General features: G+C 41.9%; 1 protein-coding gene across 1 annotated transcript in view; it reads left to right on the top strand.

Annotated features, from left to right (window-relative positions):
• Nucleotides 1–17,943, top strand: part of ATRN (attractin) — a 151,783-nt gene that overhangs the window by 80,461 nt on the left and 53,379 nt on the right. The window contains exons 20-24 of the mRNA XM_076335646.1: nt 2,872–2,965; nt 3,869–3,921; nt 5,551–5,645; nt 6,165–6,243; nt 6,639–6,796. Coding sequence (XP_076191761.1) covers nt 2,872–2,965; nt 3,869–3,921; nt 5,551–5,645; nt 6,165–6,243; nt 6,639–6,796 — 479 coding nt within the window. The remainder of the gene's footprint in view (nt 1–2,871; nt 2,966–3,868; nt 3,922–5,550; nt 5,646–6,164; nt 6,244–6,638; nt 6,797–17,943) is intronic.

Here is a 17,943-nt window from a genome sequence, read left to right as displayed (position 1 = left end):
GATTGCTGCTGCGGCAGCGCTTCTGAACGCCTCCGTGGAGCGCTTGCTGCTGGCCCACGATGAGCTGCTGGTGCCGTGGTCCTGCCTGCTCCCCCCTCCCAGGGCTGCACGGGGGCCTTGGAGAATGGCTAAAGCGCTTGGCATGGAAAAACAGTGTTGGGCAGGTGGGTGATGCAGTTGCCGTTGGGAAGCTGGACCATCACAAATGTAGGAAGAGGAGCGGAGATCCCCATGACCGTCTCTGAATGAGTCTGTGACCCATGGTTTGTGAAGAAGGTGGAAGGAGACTTGCTGCAAGGTGGTTTCATCATTGGACTGTTACCATGCTTCACAGTCAAAAAGCCATTTCCAATAATTTTGGCTTTCTGCTCTGCCATCAGACTCTGCAGGGAAACTTTAGACTCCAGCAAGGGTGTCTAGTACATCTTGCCAATAGTTTGTTTCTGAACTTCATAGCTGTCTGAAAAGCCACGAGAAAATTTCTCTTCTCTGTGCATGTTCCAGTCCTTTAGTGAATGGTCTCCAGTTACGGGGCTGTCGTGGTTTAACCTCAGTTGGCAACTGAGCACCACGCAGCCGCTCGCTCACTCCCCCCCGGTGGGATGGGGGAGAGAATCGGAAGGGTAAAAGTGAGAAAACTCATGGGTTGAGATAAAGACAGTTTAATAGGTAAAGCAAAAGCCGCGCACGCAAGCAAAGCAAAACAAGGAATTCACTCACTGCTTCCCATCGGCAGGCAGGTGTTCAGCCATCGCCAGGAAAGCAGGGCTTCATCACACGTAATGGTTACTTGGGAAGACAAACGCCATCACTCCAAACGTCCCCCCCTTCCTTCTTCGTCCCCCAGTTTATGTACTGAGCATGACGTCCCATGGTATGGAATGTCCCTTTGGACAGTTGGGGTCAGCTGTCCTGGCTGTGCCCCCTCCCAGCTTCTTGTGCACCTGCAGCCTTCTCAGTCGGTAGAGCATGGGAAGCTGAAAAGGCCTTGACTAGTGTAAACACTACCTAGCAACAACTAAAACATCGGTGTGTTATCAACATTGTTCTCACCCTAAATCCAAAACACTGTACCAGCTACTAGAAAGGAAATTAACTCTATCCCTGCCGAAACCAGGAAAGGGGCTCATAGGAAAATGGATAAATAAATAAGACTGTTGTTTTAAATAAAGATGTCTGAATGTTCAGTCTTCTTGATAAGCATGTGGCTAAAGAGCAGGGTGAGGAAGCATTAATGCTAGCTCTCAAGATACTGTGATCTGCATCTGAACAACATGAAATTTGAAATTTCTCCTAATTTTTATGTATGTTACTGTTAAATACTGACCGAATTTCACTTTGCTTACCTTTTGCAAAGCATAAGGAAGGCAGTGCAAGGCATTCTCAATAGTATTAAGAATTATTTTTTTTTAAAGTGCCACTAATGAGAAGTGTGTTTGGTTCACAGAATACAATTATTTTGTCAGATCTTCATTCAGTCTATTTGTTCCCACAATAGGCCTTTATGCTTCTTCATATTTTGTTCCGTGTTGCTGCTAGGAAACCACTCATCCACATCTGAGAAACCCAATTAAGTGTCCCTGATACAACATAGCTTCCATTACATGCCAATATAAAGAAGACATCAAAAGGATTCATAAAATAAGGTCCGAGGTTGGCAAGGATATTCACGATGGGGACTTCAGGTCTAAGAATCTGCTGGTACATTGAGTGGCATGTGTCGTCTTAATGAGAAAGCATATGTCTTCTTAATGAGGAGGCACCAGCCTTTAAAGCATACTATTTCCAGCAAGCTCAAGGACCGCAAATGAGGGGTCTTCTCTTCGTGTACTTTTTCCCCTTCTTACATTGTACACTCTCCCATGCACAGCTCCAGATGTATGCACCTTCCAGTTCATTGGTAGAACAACTTCTAAAAGGCTCCTACCTTCCAGGAAAAGTTATTACATCCATTCTCCTAGTTACAGTGAACTTTCTATCAAAGACAACTGCTTGTCTTGGTTTTCTTGTTGTTTGTTGTTTTGGTTTGGTTTTTTTTTTTTGCATGTACCTCTTCTACTTCCTTATGAATAAACGTCTCAAAGCGTGTCAACGTTAGCATTTTAATTTGGATCGGGAGCATTCCTTTGAAGCAAATCTCCCGTACGTCCCCACTGTCACACCTTTGGTTTGCATCTTGAGCAGGCTCAGAGTATATGAGCTGGTCTATTTTGGGCATGCCACAAACCTGATGGAGTCTAGGGGCGAGCTGATTTGCTTCAACCGTGACTCGGTGGCATTCCAGGCTAAAGCTATTCTAAAATATATAGGGGCACGCGCCCCAAAGCACTTACAGCATGGACATCGTATTCTTAGCACCAGACGTTTTACACTGCAGATACACGGACATTGTTGATAATGACATTATTTTCTCAAAAGCCTATTTATTTCTAGAAGAAGCCCTAAAAGCACCATGAGCTTTGCTTTATTTGCAAAAATAGTCTTCTACTCAAGAGTTTTGAGTTTGACAGAAATGTGTTAGCAAGCCCAAAACTATTCCAAATACTGTCTTTTGCTTACCGGTTATGTGATATCCCTAGTGCTATCTAACAACAAGAGAGGAAGTTAAATAAATTTTTGAGGCTAAAAAGCACAGTCTGATCGTGATTTCATACAAAACATCAGTCCTGGAGCCCGCACTCACTGTTTTGACGCACAGTTCTATTTTTGGCTGCCTTCTGTATCACAAAGAAACCAGAGTACCAAAAGGGTTTTCACATGCGCTTCAATTGTTGATGTATCTCAGTTTGGCAACTAAAGGACTTAATTGCTATCGAATCTATTTCTCTTGCTTTGTTCAACGTTGCATCTTTTCCCCTCTCTGCTCAACAGCTTGCAAGTGCAATGGCCACGCGTCTGTCTGCAACACAAATACAGGGAAATGTTTCTGCACCACCAAGGGAATAAAAGGAGACGAGTGTCAACTGTGAGTTCGTTTCACTTTGTTATTTGAAATCAAAAGGCTGTGCGCATACCGGCATGGAATGCCTACATTTTTTAATGATTGTATTTATGATGTCTCTGCTCATCTCTTCCCGCTGACAGTTGACTAACTTCATTGACGGTGCGGCCAGCCGTGCTTCCCCTGGGGGGATAACGTGAACCAAAATGATTTCCTGAAGATTTCCATTTTTAAGAACAGTTCAACTGGGAATGTCATGCAGAAGGGATGGGGTGAAAAAATAAGGCCCGCACTCCCCAGACCATACATACCACTTTGCTTTATCCCTCAATAGTTTCTTTTTAATTGGTAGATTTTTACTGTCTGTGCACTCTGATGCTGTTCTGGGGGAGTGTAAATATACCTGAAATAAGGCTTTGACATTCAGGCATTTTAATGGAGCAGTTTCAGAGCAACAAATTTGCTGGAGGTTTCTCTGTGACACAACAGAAATGCTTTTAGTGCAATGTTAGTGGAAATAATTTCATTCCAAATAATTTCATTGCCAGGTTTTTTTTTTAAAGTGTTGCTCACACCAGTAAACGTTTATAGGACTAGAGCCTGGAATAGCCGTAAATGTAAATGGGGGCTTTAGTTTTTGAGTGTAGTAATCCAGTTCCATGCATTGTGAAGAGCTAATAAATATATTCCAAGTGGATGCAAAGGTTAATATCCATAATTTTATATTTCATTTTTACTGCATACTAGTTTGACTTGCAGGGATTGTGGAATTTCTTCAGCAGCCCGGTATAGCTCAGACATGCATCTTTTATTTTTAATTGTGTACTGTTATCAGCACAGGTGGTGTTTTCTGATTTTTAGTGGCTGGGAATAAATAGAACTGGGAAAAAAAAATCCATTTATTAAAAATATATGTATTCTTTTTAGGTGTGAAGTCGAAAATAGATATCAGGGAAATCCACTTAAAGGAACGTGTTACTGTGAGTACTCTTGGGATTTTGTTTGGAGATAAAAAATGTGTTTGAAGTTTAAAATATCTTATTTAAAACTAGTTTTAGTTGCCTCAGCATCTGTTTAAAATACAGGGGATTAAGGGAAGGACTAAAAAATAGTTTTAAAAAACTTCAGTTTTCACAAAAGTATTGTTTAAAGAGAATGAAAATACTCTTCTTGAGAAGGTCTGTGTGATGATTGGATCTTTCAGAACAAACTTTTGAATGTTTTTCACGTGACTGAAGTGAAATCTGGTCTTCTGGAGAGTACTCTAAAATAAATACCTAATAAGTCAAAACCAAAGCGTGTCTTTAGAATTTTTGTAAGTGCAAAATACTGTGGTTTTTTTTAAATTCTGTTCCATGTTAGAATGGCTAAGGTTTCAAAATTGCCACATTTTCTCTGAAATGAACAGTTAGATTCCTGTGCAATTCGAGAAGATGCTTTGCCAAGATTCAGATTACTTAATGGAAACTCTCCAGCTTCTATTTGCAAATATTAGCACTCAGCACACTGGCAGGCATGGGTAGATGTAATCTTAAATTACATAAAGATGCAAGTCTCAAATAGTATTTTTGTGCAACACAGAAATTATCAACATGCTGTATTTAGCAAATTTGAATTCTGCTTGCGTAGCCAAACGGGGGCACTGATGGCTTCTCACGACAGTCTCTTTGCAAGGATGACCTATTTCATTGCTGCTAATAGCAGGGGTGGTAACGTGGGCAAAAAGGGGAGAAGGACAGAATTTTACAACTCTTACAGGAACGACCTTGTACTATACAGGTTCAGTCTCACTGGGTTTTCTTCCTTGAGAATTTCGTAGTGCTTCATAGGAGTTGTGGGTAGACGTCAGAAGGTTGTCTAGCTCGTGTCTGTCCAACAAGCGGTCTCCAGGAGGCAACAAGAGAAAAATAACTATAAAAATAGCTTCGTATTTATTATTGCTTGGAATATCTCTGCATGGGTTCGGGAATATGTACAAGTCATAATACTGCGTTGTAATAAAAGGATACTGAGACTGGTGGATGTATCCCCAAAACTGGCTGTGCACTGTCGATTAACAGAGAGGTGATAGCCCAGCCCTAGGCAGGCGTGCGCATAGGAGGGCATACAGGTGGGCCAGAAGTTGGTCCTGGCATGCCTGGACATGATGTGACCCAGAGTAGGACGGCAGCTGGGTTCGTTAACAAGTAGCTGCTCTGTAGAAATCCTCCCTGTACAGTCCGCTGATGTACAGAGACTTATCGTGCATGGAACTTAATCCCCTCCCAAGTGGGGATTATACGGTCTATTTTATTTTGCTAGTATTCCCTTAGCACGTGGAGGTATTGCAGTATGGAAAAAGTAAATGTCTCGGCATGTTTTTACAATGTATATGTACGAACAGTCATTTGGATTAAGGCTGGAGGCTATTGCCTGGAAAATGTAAGCAGAATCTTTTTCCCCTCTACTCAACTTAAAAAGAGATTTTTGTCCCTTTTGTGTGGGATCATACATAGGTTGGAGTCATTGGTAACGGCGTGGTGAAACGCTTCAGCGACGTCATGCCTTGCTTTGCCGCGGTTTGTTTTATTCCAAGACAGGGGATAACATTCTCCACGCATTCCTTACAGATACTCTCCTCATTGACTATCAGTTCACCTTCAGCCTTTCTCAAGAGGATGATCGCTATTACACAGCAATCAACTTTGTAGCAACACCCGAAGAGGTAAATTTTCTACTTTCCCTTTAAACGTCATCCTTTGGGTGTATGTTTGTTGTCTCTTGGCCATGGAGGCGATGAATTGTTACAGTTCTGCGAGTCTCCAGGTGGAGTCTCTTAACGTGGCATGTATGTCCAGCTCCACAAAGCAACCAGAACTTTTTGAGCTTGGCTTGGCCATGCAGTTTCAAATCTTCATGGTAAAATTTCAGAAGGAACCACAGCTTATTCTTTACGGTTGTTTGAACAACTGCTGAGCAACTCTGGTTTTGCTTGTTGTTCACCCAATACGTTGGGTGAACTCTATTCTTCCCGTTTTATTCTATGCATATGACTTGTTTTGTTCTTTATTATGCTTTCTTTGGGGAGGAGAATACAGAAAATGTAAATAGCGTTTTGCTTGATGTTTTTGCTTCATGTAAATAACAAATCCCAAGATCTTTTTTTTTTCAGTGAAGATTTGCTAGGAAACAGTACAGTAAAATTGTTATCCTAAAAATGGGTTTTCCTTTTTTCCCCCCCAAGCAAAACAGAGACCTGGACATGTTTATCAATGCATCTAAAAACTTCAACCTCAACATTACTTGGTCCACAAGTTTTGCAGGTAAAAAGAGTCTAAGTTTCTTGGTAGCTTGTTTCAGTTACCAGTTTTCAACAAATGCAGATTTAATTGGGGAAACTTTTTTTAACCTATGAACTTATTTTCTAATGGTTTTCAATGTTAGGCCTGGGGGCAGAAGTAAAATATTAAAAAGAACTATGTTTTTCTATATTAATAGTGTATTTTGGAAACGCCAAAGGTGCAAATTTGATTTTTAGTAATGCAATATTTTGGCATACAGTGATTTTGATAATGCCATGCAACTTAAAATAGTAGTGTTCAGATGAATAGTGAATTTTGTAACATTAAAATTCAGGATGCTTTGTCCTTTTTGTTTGCCACTTAAAATGTGCATTGAAACATCTTTTTTCTTGCTACTTTTTAACATTTGAAAACAGCTGGCACGCAGGCTGGGGAGGAAATTCCAGTTGTTTCAAGAACCAATATAAAAGAGTACAAGGACAGTTTCTCCAATGAGAAATTTGATTTCCGCAACAATCCAAACATCACTTTCTTTGTTTACGTCAGCAATTTCACCTGGCCGATAAAAATACAGGTAGGAGCTGTTAACGTGTGTATAATTATTTAAAAGTACTTTTTTTGTTTCTCTCAAGCAATGTGGCAGTTCGGTGTGCTTTGTGTTGTTCAAGCTGAACCAGCTCTCAATATAATCCTGCAGCAGACAAAGGGTTTGATGTTCCTGATAAAGAGCGGAAAGGTGCGTCATCTTCTGATGTTGCCTCAGTCCCGTGGATCTAAAAATGCACTGTGAAATAAAGCGGGATGCTCGCTTATTAACAGGGTTATGTTCTAACGAGGTCTCTGACTTTAAATGTGTAAGTATTGATGTTGAAGAAAACAAAGACTCATAGAGCCAAAAAACACGCCTGGAATGAGAAAACAGAGGAAATGTTCTCAGTGTCTCTTTCAAATGTCTTGTTCTCAAAAGGCACAGCTCGAGGGCCATCCCCCTTTCTCCTTGTGCTGCCCAAGACTGGTGGTACCTGCAGAATAAGATGAAGCTCATTCTTTCCCTTAATTCAGTGCAGTCAGTTAGCGCACACGTTGCCTCGGGTGTCAGACTGACTGTGATGATAAGGCTAGCGCTGAAGAAGCAGTGGATGAAGCTTGGTGGATCATGAAAACACTCATAGATCACCGACTGCAATCACAGAGACTCTGTAACTGCTGCGGCAGCTAATAATTCAGAGAAACCTTGGCCACCTTCTTGCTCTGGGCTAAGTCAAGTATCAACCCGCAGCGTGCTCAGAGTGATACGGGTGCTCTTTGAAGGACAAAAGGACTTCTAGGTCTGGAACAGAGATCTCAAATGAGGCTCTGTGTATTTGAATTCTGCCTTTTTTAAGAAGCTCGGTCAAATGTGGGAACCCGACTTCTTCCATCTTCACCCTTATTCAACCAGTAATTATGTGAAAGCTGACAACTTCACATTAATTTACTTGATATTTCAGACGTATCAGGCATACAAACTCACCACAGGGGTCACTTCCAACAAAGATAATGCACATGATAATATTGAGCAAGGAAATGAGGTCCACCTGGAAAAAAGGTCCTTAAGCTATAGTGATATTTTTCAAGGTATTTCCTGAACTTTTTTTAAAAAAAAATATATTAGGAATAGTTGTGTAATGTCTGCATCACCTTCTGGTAAAGATGGTGGGTTTTAAGTACTCGGGAAACTTTGTCTTGTTGATTGCAGAGTGGTAGATTTGATAGGCTGACTTTGGACTGCATTTTGGTTCTTTTTTAATATCATTTACAGTATTGGTAATCATTTTCCAGCTGGAGAGTTTTTACTTTACAAATTGGTAAAGTCTTAGTTCATTGTCCAGTCCTAATTTTTAGATATGGAGGAGTCTGCAAGAGCTGCAAGGTAAAACCTTCGTCATCGGATACTCAAGCAGCAAGTACTAAGCCTCACTGTTTTCATTTAAGATAAGTACCGCTTTCAGTAGAGAAAGTAACGTCCTGCGTACAAAGGTGGGCACTTGCATAATGTTTTATTTAAATATTCAGGCTTCTTTTTCATCAAATTGGTAATGACAGGAGTCAGAAAAAAAATAATCATATTTTATTTAACTTACAAGTTATGTTGGCTGATAGTTTACTTCCCATAATCAGTGCTGGACTGTACCTTACCCTGATTTATTTATCTGCTACTTCTTGATGCAGGTCTGTGTGTTAGGACTTTGTAGAGCTCCCAGTATTGATAGCGAACATTCTTCTCAGTCCCTAATAGCATCGTAAAATGTTATCCCGCTGCTGTTACTGGATAATACTGCCAGTCCTGAAGATCATCTAGTTGTTCTTCTGTGTGGTTCTCTTCCATATTTTTATTGATGATCGCCTTCGACTTTGTCAGCAGATTGTGCAGTTAGCACACTTTCGTTTTGGTTCTGCGTCAGTAATGAAGATACCAGTCAAAGTCTGCCCAAATGCCGTCCTTGAATTAACTTCTGTCCCCCTTAACCGCTATGATTCTTGAAGTAATCCTCACCGTCTTTATCTCGCCCAGGAATTTCCAGTGTATTGAAATCCATAATGAAATTTGGATTAGCTCAGCTGTACTTCCTAGGTCTATACAATTAATTATCTTTACAGACAGAAAATAGTGGGCTGGCATATCGCGGTTTACCGTTGTCAGCTCTATTGCTTGTTGAATTCAGTTTTTCATTTACTACTTCAGTTCTTTTATTCAAAACTTGTCCTGAAACTTTGCATACTCTTGAGGTCTTGGGAGTGTGAATATCTAGGTTCTCCCTCCTCCTCTAAATATGTTTTAAATTTTCCGTAGTGCCACGCTCAGCTGGTAGATTGCTTTAACAGCCTTGCTACCAGAGGCGCTATTTCATGTGCCATTTCCTTTGGAGTGCTGGGATGCATGCTGTCTGCTTTCACTGACTTTGAACACATCGAAACATCTGAGGTTTTTTCTCCGCCTTGGTTGTGTATCCTTTTATAACCTCGTTCCCATTAGGCACTTCGCCTTGCACCTATGTTCAGTGTCCTTGTCTTTAATGAAAACTCTGATTTAGTTTTAGGGATGTAGCTGATTGGTTTTAATCTCTTGCCTGTCCTTACAGCATACCCTCTTCCCTTCCCCTTTATGGTCTCCTTTACTTGTATGGCTGAAACATCTCTTGCTATTTTGTTTATCGTTTGCTGAGGTCTAGCTCAGCTTGACATTTGGCAGTTCTTATTTTATCTCTGTACTACTTGCTGGCTTCTTGCTAATGAATCCTTTCCTCTCCGTAATATGTAGACTCTAATTGTTCCTAATGTCTTTTTTGAGGTTAGTTCCGAGGATACAGCTTTCAAATAGTTTTGCATCTTTGACCTGAGAGAAATACTTAGATGGCTGCTTTCCCATTCCTTATATCCTTAGTCCACTTGATTTTACTGTCTTACTTAATTTCTCATACTTAAAGAGAGTGAACTTTGATTCTCTTACAACACTTACCTCGTTTTATCCTTAATTTAATATGAATTTGCTTGTGTGCACTCAATCCAAGGTAATTTTATATCACCAGCTCTTCTTAATATGCTTGTAACTTGCCAAAACAAAGCCTAAAATAGCATCAGCTATTACTGGTTGAGACACCCTTTCTGTGAAGAAGTCTGGCAGCGATATCGCATCCAGGAATATGTAGTCCTTACGATTTCTATTAGCTTGCTCTTCAGTTCATAGCTAAGAAAATTTTTTCCCCAAATTGATTTTTTTCTGTCATCTTTCTCCGAATACCTATTGGTGTTGAATGTCTCAGTCCTGTCTCATGTTTGCAATAGCAGTTCTTTGTTACTTTGCTATGGCTTTATTGTCCTTCTCCAGGAAGCCCACCTGCACCTCCTTTCGCTGGAGATCTCTTCGTAGCTCAACATAGCATTCCTCCCTCCTTTCTCGCAGCAACCCAGCAGCATTGCTCGTTTGAGTGTGAGATAAAACCAATTTTCTTCTGCATCCTTTAACAACCGTTGGAGACTCGAGTCTGCATTTTGCATTCCTTAATTTGTCAAACAGCATGGTCTTGCTCACGGAATCCCAGAGTGGTTGAGATTGGAAGGGACTTCTGGAGGTCCAGAGGTCCAACCTCCTGCTCAGACAGGGCCACCTAGAGCCAGTTGTCAAGGACCATGAACCGGCATCTTTTGAATATCTTCAAGGAGGGAGACTCCACAACCTCCCTGGGCAACCTTTGCCAGTGCTCAGTCACCCTTGCAATAAAAAAATGTTTCCTGATGTTCAGGGGGACCCTCCTGTGTCTCAGTTTGTGCCCGTTGCCCCTTGTCCTGTCACTGGGCACCGCTGGAAAGAGCCTGGCTCCGTCCTTTTTGAACCCTCCCTTCAGGTGTTCATAGACATTGATGAGACCCTGCTGAGCCTTCTCTTCTCCAGGCTGAACAGTCCCAGCTCTCTCAGCCTTTCCTCATAGCAGAGATGCTCCAGTCCCATCATCATCTTTGTGACCCTTTGTTGGACACTGGCCTGTATGTCTATGTCTCTCTTGTACTGGGGAGCCCAGCACTGGACCCAGTATTCCAGGTGTGGCCTTGCCAGTGCTGAGTAGATGGGAAAGGATCACTTCCCTCGACCTGCTGGCAATACTTTATCTAATGCAGCCGTTGCATGGTAAGCAAATACCATTGGTCTTCTTTGCGGCAAGGGCACGTTGCTGGCTCACGTTCAATATGACGTCCCCCAGGTCCTTTCCTGCCAAGCTGCTTTCCAGCTGGGTGGCTCCCAGCATATATTGGTGCCTGGGGTTGTTCCTCCCCAGGGGCAGGACTCTGCACTTCCTCTTGTTGAACTCTGAGGTTCCTTCTGGCCCATTTCTCTAGCCTGTGAAGGTCCCTCTGGATGGCAGTGTGACCCTCTGGTGTATCAGCCACTCCTCCCAGTTGGGTGTCGCCTGCAAACTTGCTGGGGGTACGCTGCTGCATCATCCAGATCATTAATGAAGATGTTAAATAGGATCAGACCCAATATTGACCCCTGGGGGTAGACTGCTAGTTACGGGCCTCCAACTAGACTTCATGCCACTGGTCACCACACCCAGGCCCAACCATTCAGCCGGTTTTCAATCCACCTCGCTATCTCCTCATCTTAGCCCGTATTTGCTAGGCCTACTCTCGTGAGGGTTGTCATGTCTCCTTCACAGAGAGCCTGTAGCCATATAGATCTCCTTTTGGCTTTACTTTCAGTCCGTTGTCCGTCTGGTGTAACTGCTGTCAGATTTGATGCCACGTGAAAGCTTTTCTACGCTGGATGCTAAGACACTATACAGTTCGACACTACGCTTCTCACGCCACCCAGGGGCACTGCTTTACTTAAACGTTTCTTTTCCCTCCTCACCATCCTGATAATTTTTTTCAGAGCAGTTGATGAGTAGGAGATGGTATTATGAAAAGTAATGGTTCCATAGAGGAAAAAATAGAGGAAAGTCAGTAAAAAAAGTATGGTTTGTCTCCAGGACTCGCTGTGTCCTTTCAGGTCTTGTGCAATCTTCCGTGGTGGATTGCGCTGCCCTCAATTGCCCTTAATTGCAATCTGTGTTCCTTCCCTGTCCTTTCTGTACCTCTTTCCTATTTGCTTTCCTTGTTTTTCCCGTTTTTGTAAAGTCTTTGGCTCTCTGTAGAAGTTTATCTTCAGTAAGATAAAATAGAAGGTAACTGAAGGTATGGATTTGTATGTAAGCCTATCAGTACTTAAAGGGGGCTTATAAAAAAGATGGCGGCAAACTTTTTAGCAGGGCCTGTTGCGACAGGACAAGGGGGAATGGCTTTAAACTAAAGGGGGGGAGATTGAGACTAGATAGAAGGAAGAAATGTTTTACGCTGAGGGTGGTGAAACACTGGCCCAGGTTGCCCCGAGAGGTGGTGGATGCCCCATCCCTGGAAACATTCCAGGTCGGGTTGGACGGGACTCTGAGCAACCTGATCTAGTTGCAGATGTCCCTGCCCACGGCAGGGGGGTTGGACTAGATGGCCTTTAGAGGTCCCTTCCCACCCAAACTATTCTATGATTCTATGATTTTTGGGACAAAGACTTCCTAGCAGTCAATCCTTGACTGGGGTTCACTACAAGAGTTAAAATAGAGCCATGGGGTGACTTCTCACTTCTTAACCTCTCTGCTTTCCTGACTGCTCCTTCAGCACTCACCCCGTGCTCCTTTCTTTTCAGGAATATTTTTTACTCAGACCTTTCCCGTATTCCCTCCCTTAGTTCTTTTTCTAAGTGGTCGTCCCTTATTTCACCGCACAAAAGTTCCTATGCGGTTGGGTTTAGTCCTTCAGGGCGAGCCGACTCGTTAATTAAAACTACATGTTGCAGTATGGCCAGGATGCAAACTGTTTTTCTTATCTCGGAGACTGCCTCCTACAGTTCTGCTCACTATTAAACTTTGTGCAGCTACGGAACATGTTTCAATTTCCCTTTTGACATTAGAGTGTTTTTAATATAAGAAGTATGATGAAGTCAGTGAAACTCTGCTACTGCCAGACTGCTGGAAAATATTCTCTCCTTGCGTGTGTGCATCACCTTGCAGCTTGCGCATGTGTTTGGTCTGTTCCTCTGCAGTGCAGCATCTCCAGCTGGTATTTTGGGGGTTTTTTTTGATTGTTTGAATATCATAATAAACAGTCATTGTATGTACTCTCTCTTATCCTGGCTTATTTTCAATTTAGACACAGTAGATGTATCTAAACAGAAGTGTTGATATATATACAAAATCTTGCAACAGAAAACTTCAGAAATGTACAGTCTTTACTGCAGAACAATTAATCTACAATCCACTTTTTTTTTTTTAATATTAGAAACGTTATTCTGAAGTCCTTGATTGAAATCTGTCTCTCTTTCCCTCTCTTCTTGCCTGTTAAAATCTGGACTTGGAGAGCATAAATGCTCTTTTGTGCTAGAGATAGCTGTGTCCCTGCCAATGCTGAATTCTGGCTTTTTTTCCCCTTCTTGCTCCACCTCTCTTCAAAACTACTTCAGTTCGGGTTTTTGGGGTTTTTTTTGTTAAGTGTATCGGTTTAGGGTGTCTTTCCCTGCCTGCTTTAATGACTTGAAATGATTATTTTGTAAAAGAACTAAAGCTGCAAAATGCAGAAAGCCTTCAAAATACAGCAATCTGCTTCCTAATACCTCCTGTCTGAGTGGCTTCCGAGTATGAAAGGTACGTTGCGGAGTTCACTTAAAACCTTAGCTCGCCAAGCTTTCTTGAAAACCCAGGTAAGGTCTTGGCGAAAACGTCTCGGTATTTCCATTCGCTCCGCTTTGCGGCTCCTCTCTGCTAACAAACTTTGTCTGGCACGGCCGCGGTGACTTTATAAGCATTGTGCAAACCCCAGCTGTTCACCTTTCTCTCTTTTGCTTGAAAAGCACTGCCCTAAATATTCCTTCTCTTCCACGGAACTGCGAATGCACCCTTTAGGAAAGGACATTAGTGGATGTTGTTAGGGTTGGTGTTTTTCTGTAGTCGTGTAAATGTGATACGATCTTTTTTCCCCCCTATTTTTTCTGTTTTCTTAATCTTTGTTGTAAGTTTGCTTTGTTACTCATTCAAAATATATCTCAGATTAGAAAAGAGCTATAGAATACAAATGATCAGCTACACAATATTGCAATAAGCAGCAAGGAAATTCAATGCAGAAACTTTCAGAGGACTTCTTTTCATGAGTTTCAATCCAGAGTGCTCTCAGAGGTGAAACTTCAGCTCCGGAGCTGACAAGTAGTTAATGGTGAGAATTTGAAACTCTTTTTGATACTTGTGTAAATGTCAGCAGTTTTTAACGACGTTTAAACTAGCATGTATTTACCGGGAGCAGATTCCAGTGAGTGAGTCCCTCTCCTGAATGCACAGGGGGTGAAAATTAGAGTTGCTAATATAGCTAACTTCAACCCCTGTTTAATGGCTGTAAGCTTTCTGCTCCATTACAGCTTACTGTTGATGGTGTTTTCTACCACTCAGTAAATATAAACTTGTGTTCTTGTCTTGTTTCATACCCAAACTATTGTTTTCATTAACATTTTGTCCCATTTGATTTTAGATTTTTTTTCTCCGAGATTCAGAGCCCTCGCTATGAAGCCTTTTGCATTGATCTCTACTTTCTGAGTATATGTGAGGCTCCTAGGAGCTGATTAAGGAAAAAACACGCTTTGTAATTGTATCATTAACTGGCAATTGCCTCCTCTCTTTCCCTCACGTTGGCTGAAGTATTTTAATTCGAATGTGCTTAAATGTTAATTATGAGCCAAATGCTTCAAGGAACAAAAAGAGGTGAAGGGGTTTTGCAGCCTCTTGCATACAAAATATACCGTTTGCAAAATCTTGCTGGATATTCACTGTATATTGTTTGCTCGGCAATTCGTCGTCATGTTGGGCTTCAAAACCGTGCCACCGTGACTACGTAGCACCGCTGCACGTGCTGCCTGGTGGAGCGCTGCAGCAGCCTTAGACAGCTTACGCTGTTTGAGGACTCCAAGTATTTGATAACCGATGGGAAATTTTCAAGTCACTTAAATTGCTGCCTTCCACTCTGATTTCATAAAGGCTGTAGTGGAAAAATAGCTAAAATTGCCTCTGCTGTCCACATTTTTTTAGTTTCGCAAATTTCTGCATGGGCTGTGGAAGCTTTTTTCTGGGTTCCTCCAACTGATTTATTTCAGGACTGTGGGTCTATATAGCCTCTCCTAAAGCTTTAGTCCCTTCTACACAGAAAGTTAGTGCACTGTGGATATGCACAGTTAATGCACGGTCACATAATGTGTTGTCATAATCATTCTAGATATTTCAAAATACGCTGTTTACCGTGATAGGAAGATATTTGTGAACCCACTCAGAATGTTGAATTGCTGTCTAGTTCATCTGCTGAAATGGTGAATGGTGAACCGAAAGGTGGAAACAATTCATCTCCCTTAAATTGATCGCTGCTTTCCGAGGAGCTGCCAAAAGTTCACGCGCAGAAACTGTAACAAATGGGAGACCTGAAAATTGAGGACAGCCGCAAACGTGCTGTAATTAAATCAGCCTTTTGTTTGCAGCGCTTTCTTTCGGTGACGGAGCGGGTGACTGTCGCTAACCCACGTGTACACGGGTTACACAGCGTGCCTGCTGCTGTGTGTCCGGAGACCGCAGTGTGTGCTCTCCCACGGAATGAAATGTAAACTGTTATGTGCGAACCTCTTGGATGATGAACTCTTTAAGGAACTACCTTCCTTTGGGGCCCTCCTGTCACTGCCTTATGTTGCTTTTGTTAACTTACCGCTGGCGCAGATATTGCCAGGGTGACTGCATCCAAGTTTTGAAGCAAAATACACATTTTAGTGCTCCAGTTAAGAGCTGCACTGCTGCGACTGAAAAAGATTTCAAATAGGTGTGAGAGTATGATTCCGCTCTGAATAAAGCTTTCAGAAATGACACTTCCTTGGATTTGAGTGCTTTGTAAATTAGATCTGCGACCACTAATTTTGACACATTTTTATGACCTTTTCTTCTTTCCTTAGTTGTTCGTCTAAGGGAACAGCCTCAGCTCTATTTATTCCCATGCATCAAAAGATTTCTGCTCTGCCTCTCATTGCAACCGAAGGGTTTGCTCTGGCATTGTATTATTTTCACTAATGGCCTCCTTTGACCTGTAAAACAGTTCCCACTGGTTTACAATAATATGCTGAAAATGTATGTAGGAATGTAAGAGAGCAGATTCTCTTCACGTCTATTTGGCTTTGCGGAGCTGGCAAGAACGTTGTAAATGTGTCTTTTCCTTAAGCCAGTAGATATTTCCTGTGTTAGTATGTAGGCAAAGTTCACGTGGAGCCGTATGCTGCTGGTGTCAGTTGTATTTCAGAGTAGAGATGAGTTATAAACTAGACTGAGATTCTTCTAAGGAACGGCGCTCTGGCTGATTAAAGCGGGCTCATTTTCTCTTACGCTGAACGTGGCTATTTAAGTGGGAAACAGTAGCCAACATTTTATAAAGTGCCAGGAATTACATTCCTAAAAAGTCTTCACAATCCTCAAAGCTCTCACTCCGATCTTTATCATCATTATTTTAATGTTTCATGGTTCTTGTGTCCAGCAGTATGCAAATACTGAAATCTTCCCAGGTTCTCATTTTTCAAAGGAAATCTCCTTCATTAAAGCAGTTTTGGATTATATTTCTTCTTCTGATATTCTTTCCCCATCCTGCAACTTTTATTGGCAATGTTACCCATAAAACAGGTGGTTTCCATTAGCATGAATCTTAATACCATTTTCAATTAAGCTTTAGTTTTTACTTGCCATTCGGTGTTTAACGTGGTTCGGGAAGCGTTCGTTTTCTTGCAGAGCGAAGTGGTGGGTGACACTTCACCGCAGCCAAGGAAAGCTTTGGGGTGCCCTTAGCCTCCTGCCAGGTGAGGAAGACAGCACCCCTCCGCCTGAAAACGGAGCTGGAGGAATGTCGGATCCCACGCTTCCACCTTCCTTTTATTTTAGGCTTTCGACCCCTTTAAGGTGACGTGAATTACCAGCAGTGATGCTCTCTAGGGTTACCTCTTTGAGGTTTACAGCCTAACTAAAAGGCTTTGATAATGCACGTAATCAGATGGAGCGAAGAAACCGTACCGCAGTTAAAAAGCCGGGTCTGTAACTGACTCTAATACCCTGATTTGCCTCTGGAGGAAACATTAGGCATTTGATACAGGGCATAAATACCCCTGAGGACTGGGCATGGCCCGTGGAGGTTTCCAGCCTTCCTCTAGATTGATGTCGTTCTGTAATCAAAAGCCACAGGCTAATCGAATGAAAGCTCTCAGTAAGGGTAAAGCGAAAGAAAAAATGTCTTTGTTCTTGGCTAAAGAGAATAAAATACTTACAGAGAGATAGTGATTGCTTTGATAAAATGATTATGTAGCCTTGAAACCGTACTGAGGACGATGATCTTGATAGGTTTCCTACCAGGTCCTCAGTGTGCCTCGTGCACCTTTAATTAGGAATAGATGTAGGTGCAGAGATAGAATCATCCTGAGCTCTCTGGGACCCTTCTGTTCCAAAAATGTTCTTTTTCTTTTGCTTCTGAAAGCACTGGAATGCCAAAGTTGTTTGCTAATGATGTCCCTTGCCTTTATTTAGATATAACTGCAGGTGCTTTTGAGCTTCTTTCACTGCATCTCTCTCGCTGTGGCAAGAGGCTTGCTTTAAACCGAACAATGAAACGTAAATCAATTTGTTAATCTGATGAAATTTGCTGTTGAATGTAATTACTTTTGGAGACATGCAATTACATTACTTTCAGAATAGGCAAACTGACATCTTCTGCTGGGGACGGAAAGATTTGAAACAGAACAGTTAAATGATACTTTAAAACATGAAACAGCTGCTTCCTTTTTATCTGCTCCTGCCTTCTTATTTTTGGCATCAACCGATGACATTTTTCTCCTTTTAGAAGTTGTTCCTTTTCATATTAAGTAGTGTTTTTGTTAGCAGCTTCTTAAATCCTTAAAAACTGGGGTTTCTCTCAAAGGCAGTTAACCCTTGCTAGGATGCGTTGCAACTTCAGTACCTTTTTACTGGAGGTGGTGGCTTCAGTAACCTTGAAAATTGCTCACGCTAAGTTTTCCCCAAGTGCTGTTATCGTTGCATGGGATTTTTATCCTTTGACCCAACCATGGAAATCTTGGGGTTTTATGTCTACAACTTGAGCTAT

This window comes from Aptenodytes patagonicus, chromosome 4 (assembly GCF_965638725.1).
Source record: "Aptenodytes patagonicus chromosome 4, bAptPat1.pri.cur, whole genome shotgun sequence".
NCBI lineage: Eukaryota > Metazoa > Chordata > Aves > Sphenisciformes > Spheniscidae > Aptenodytes > Aptenodytes patagonicus.
This window is presented reverse-complemented; position numbering and strand designations above follow the sequence as displayed.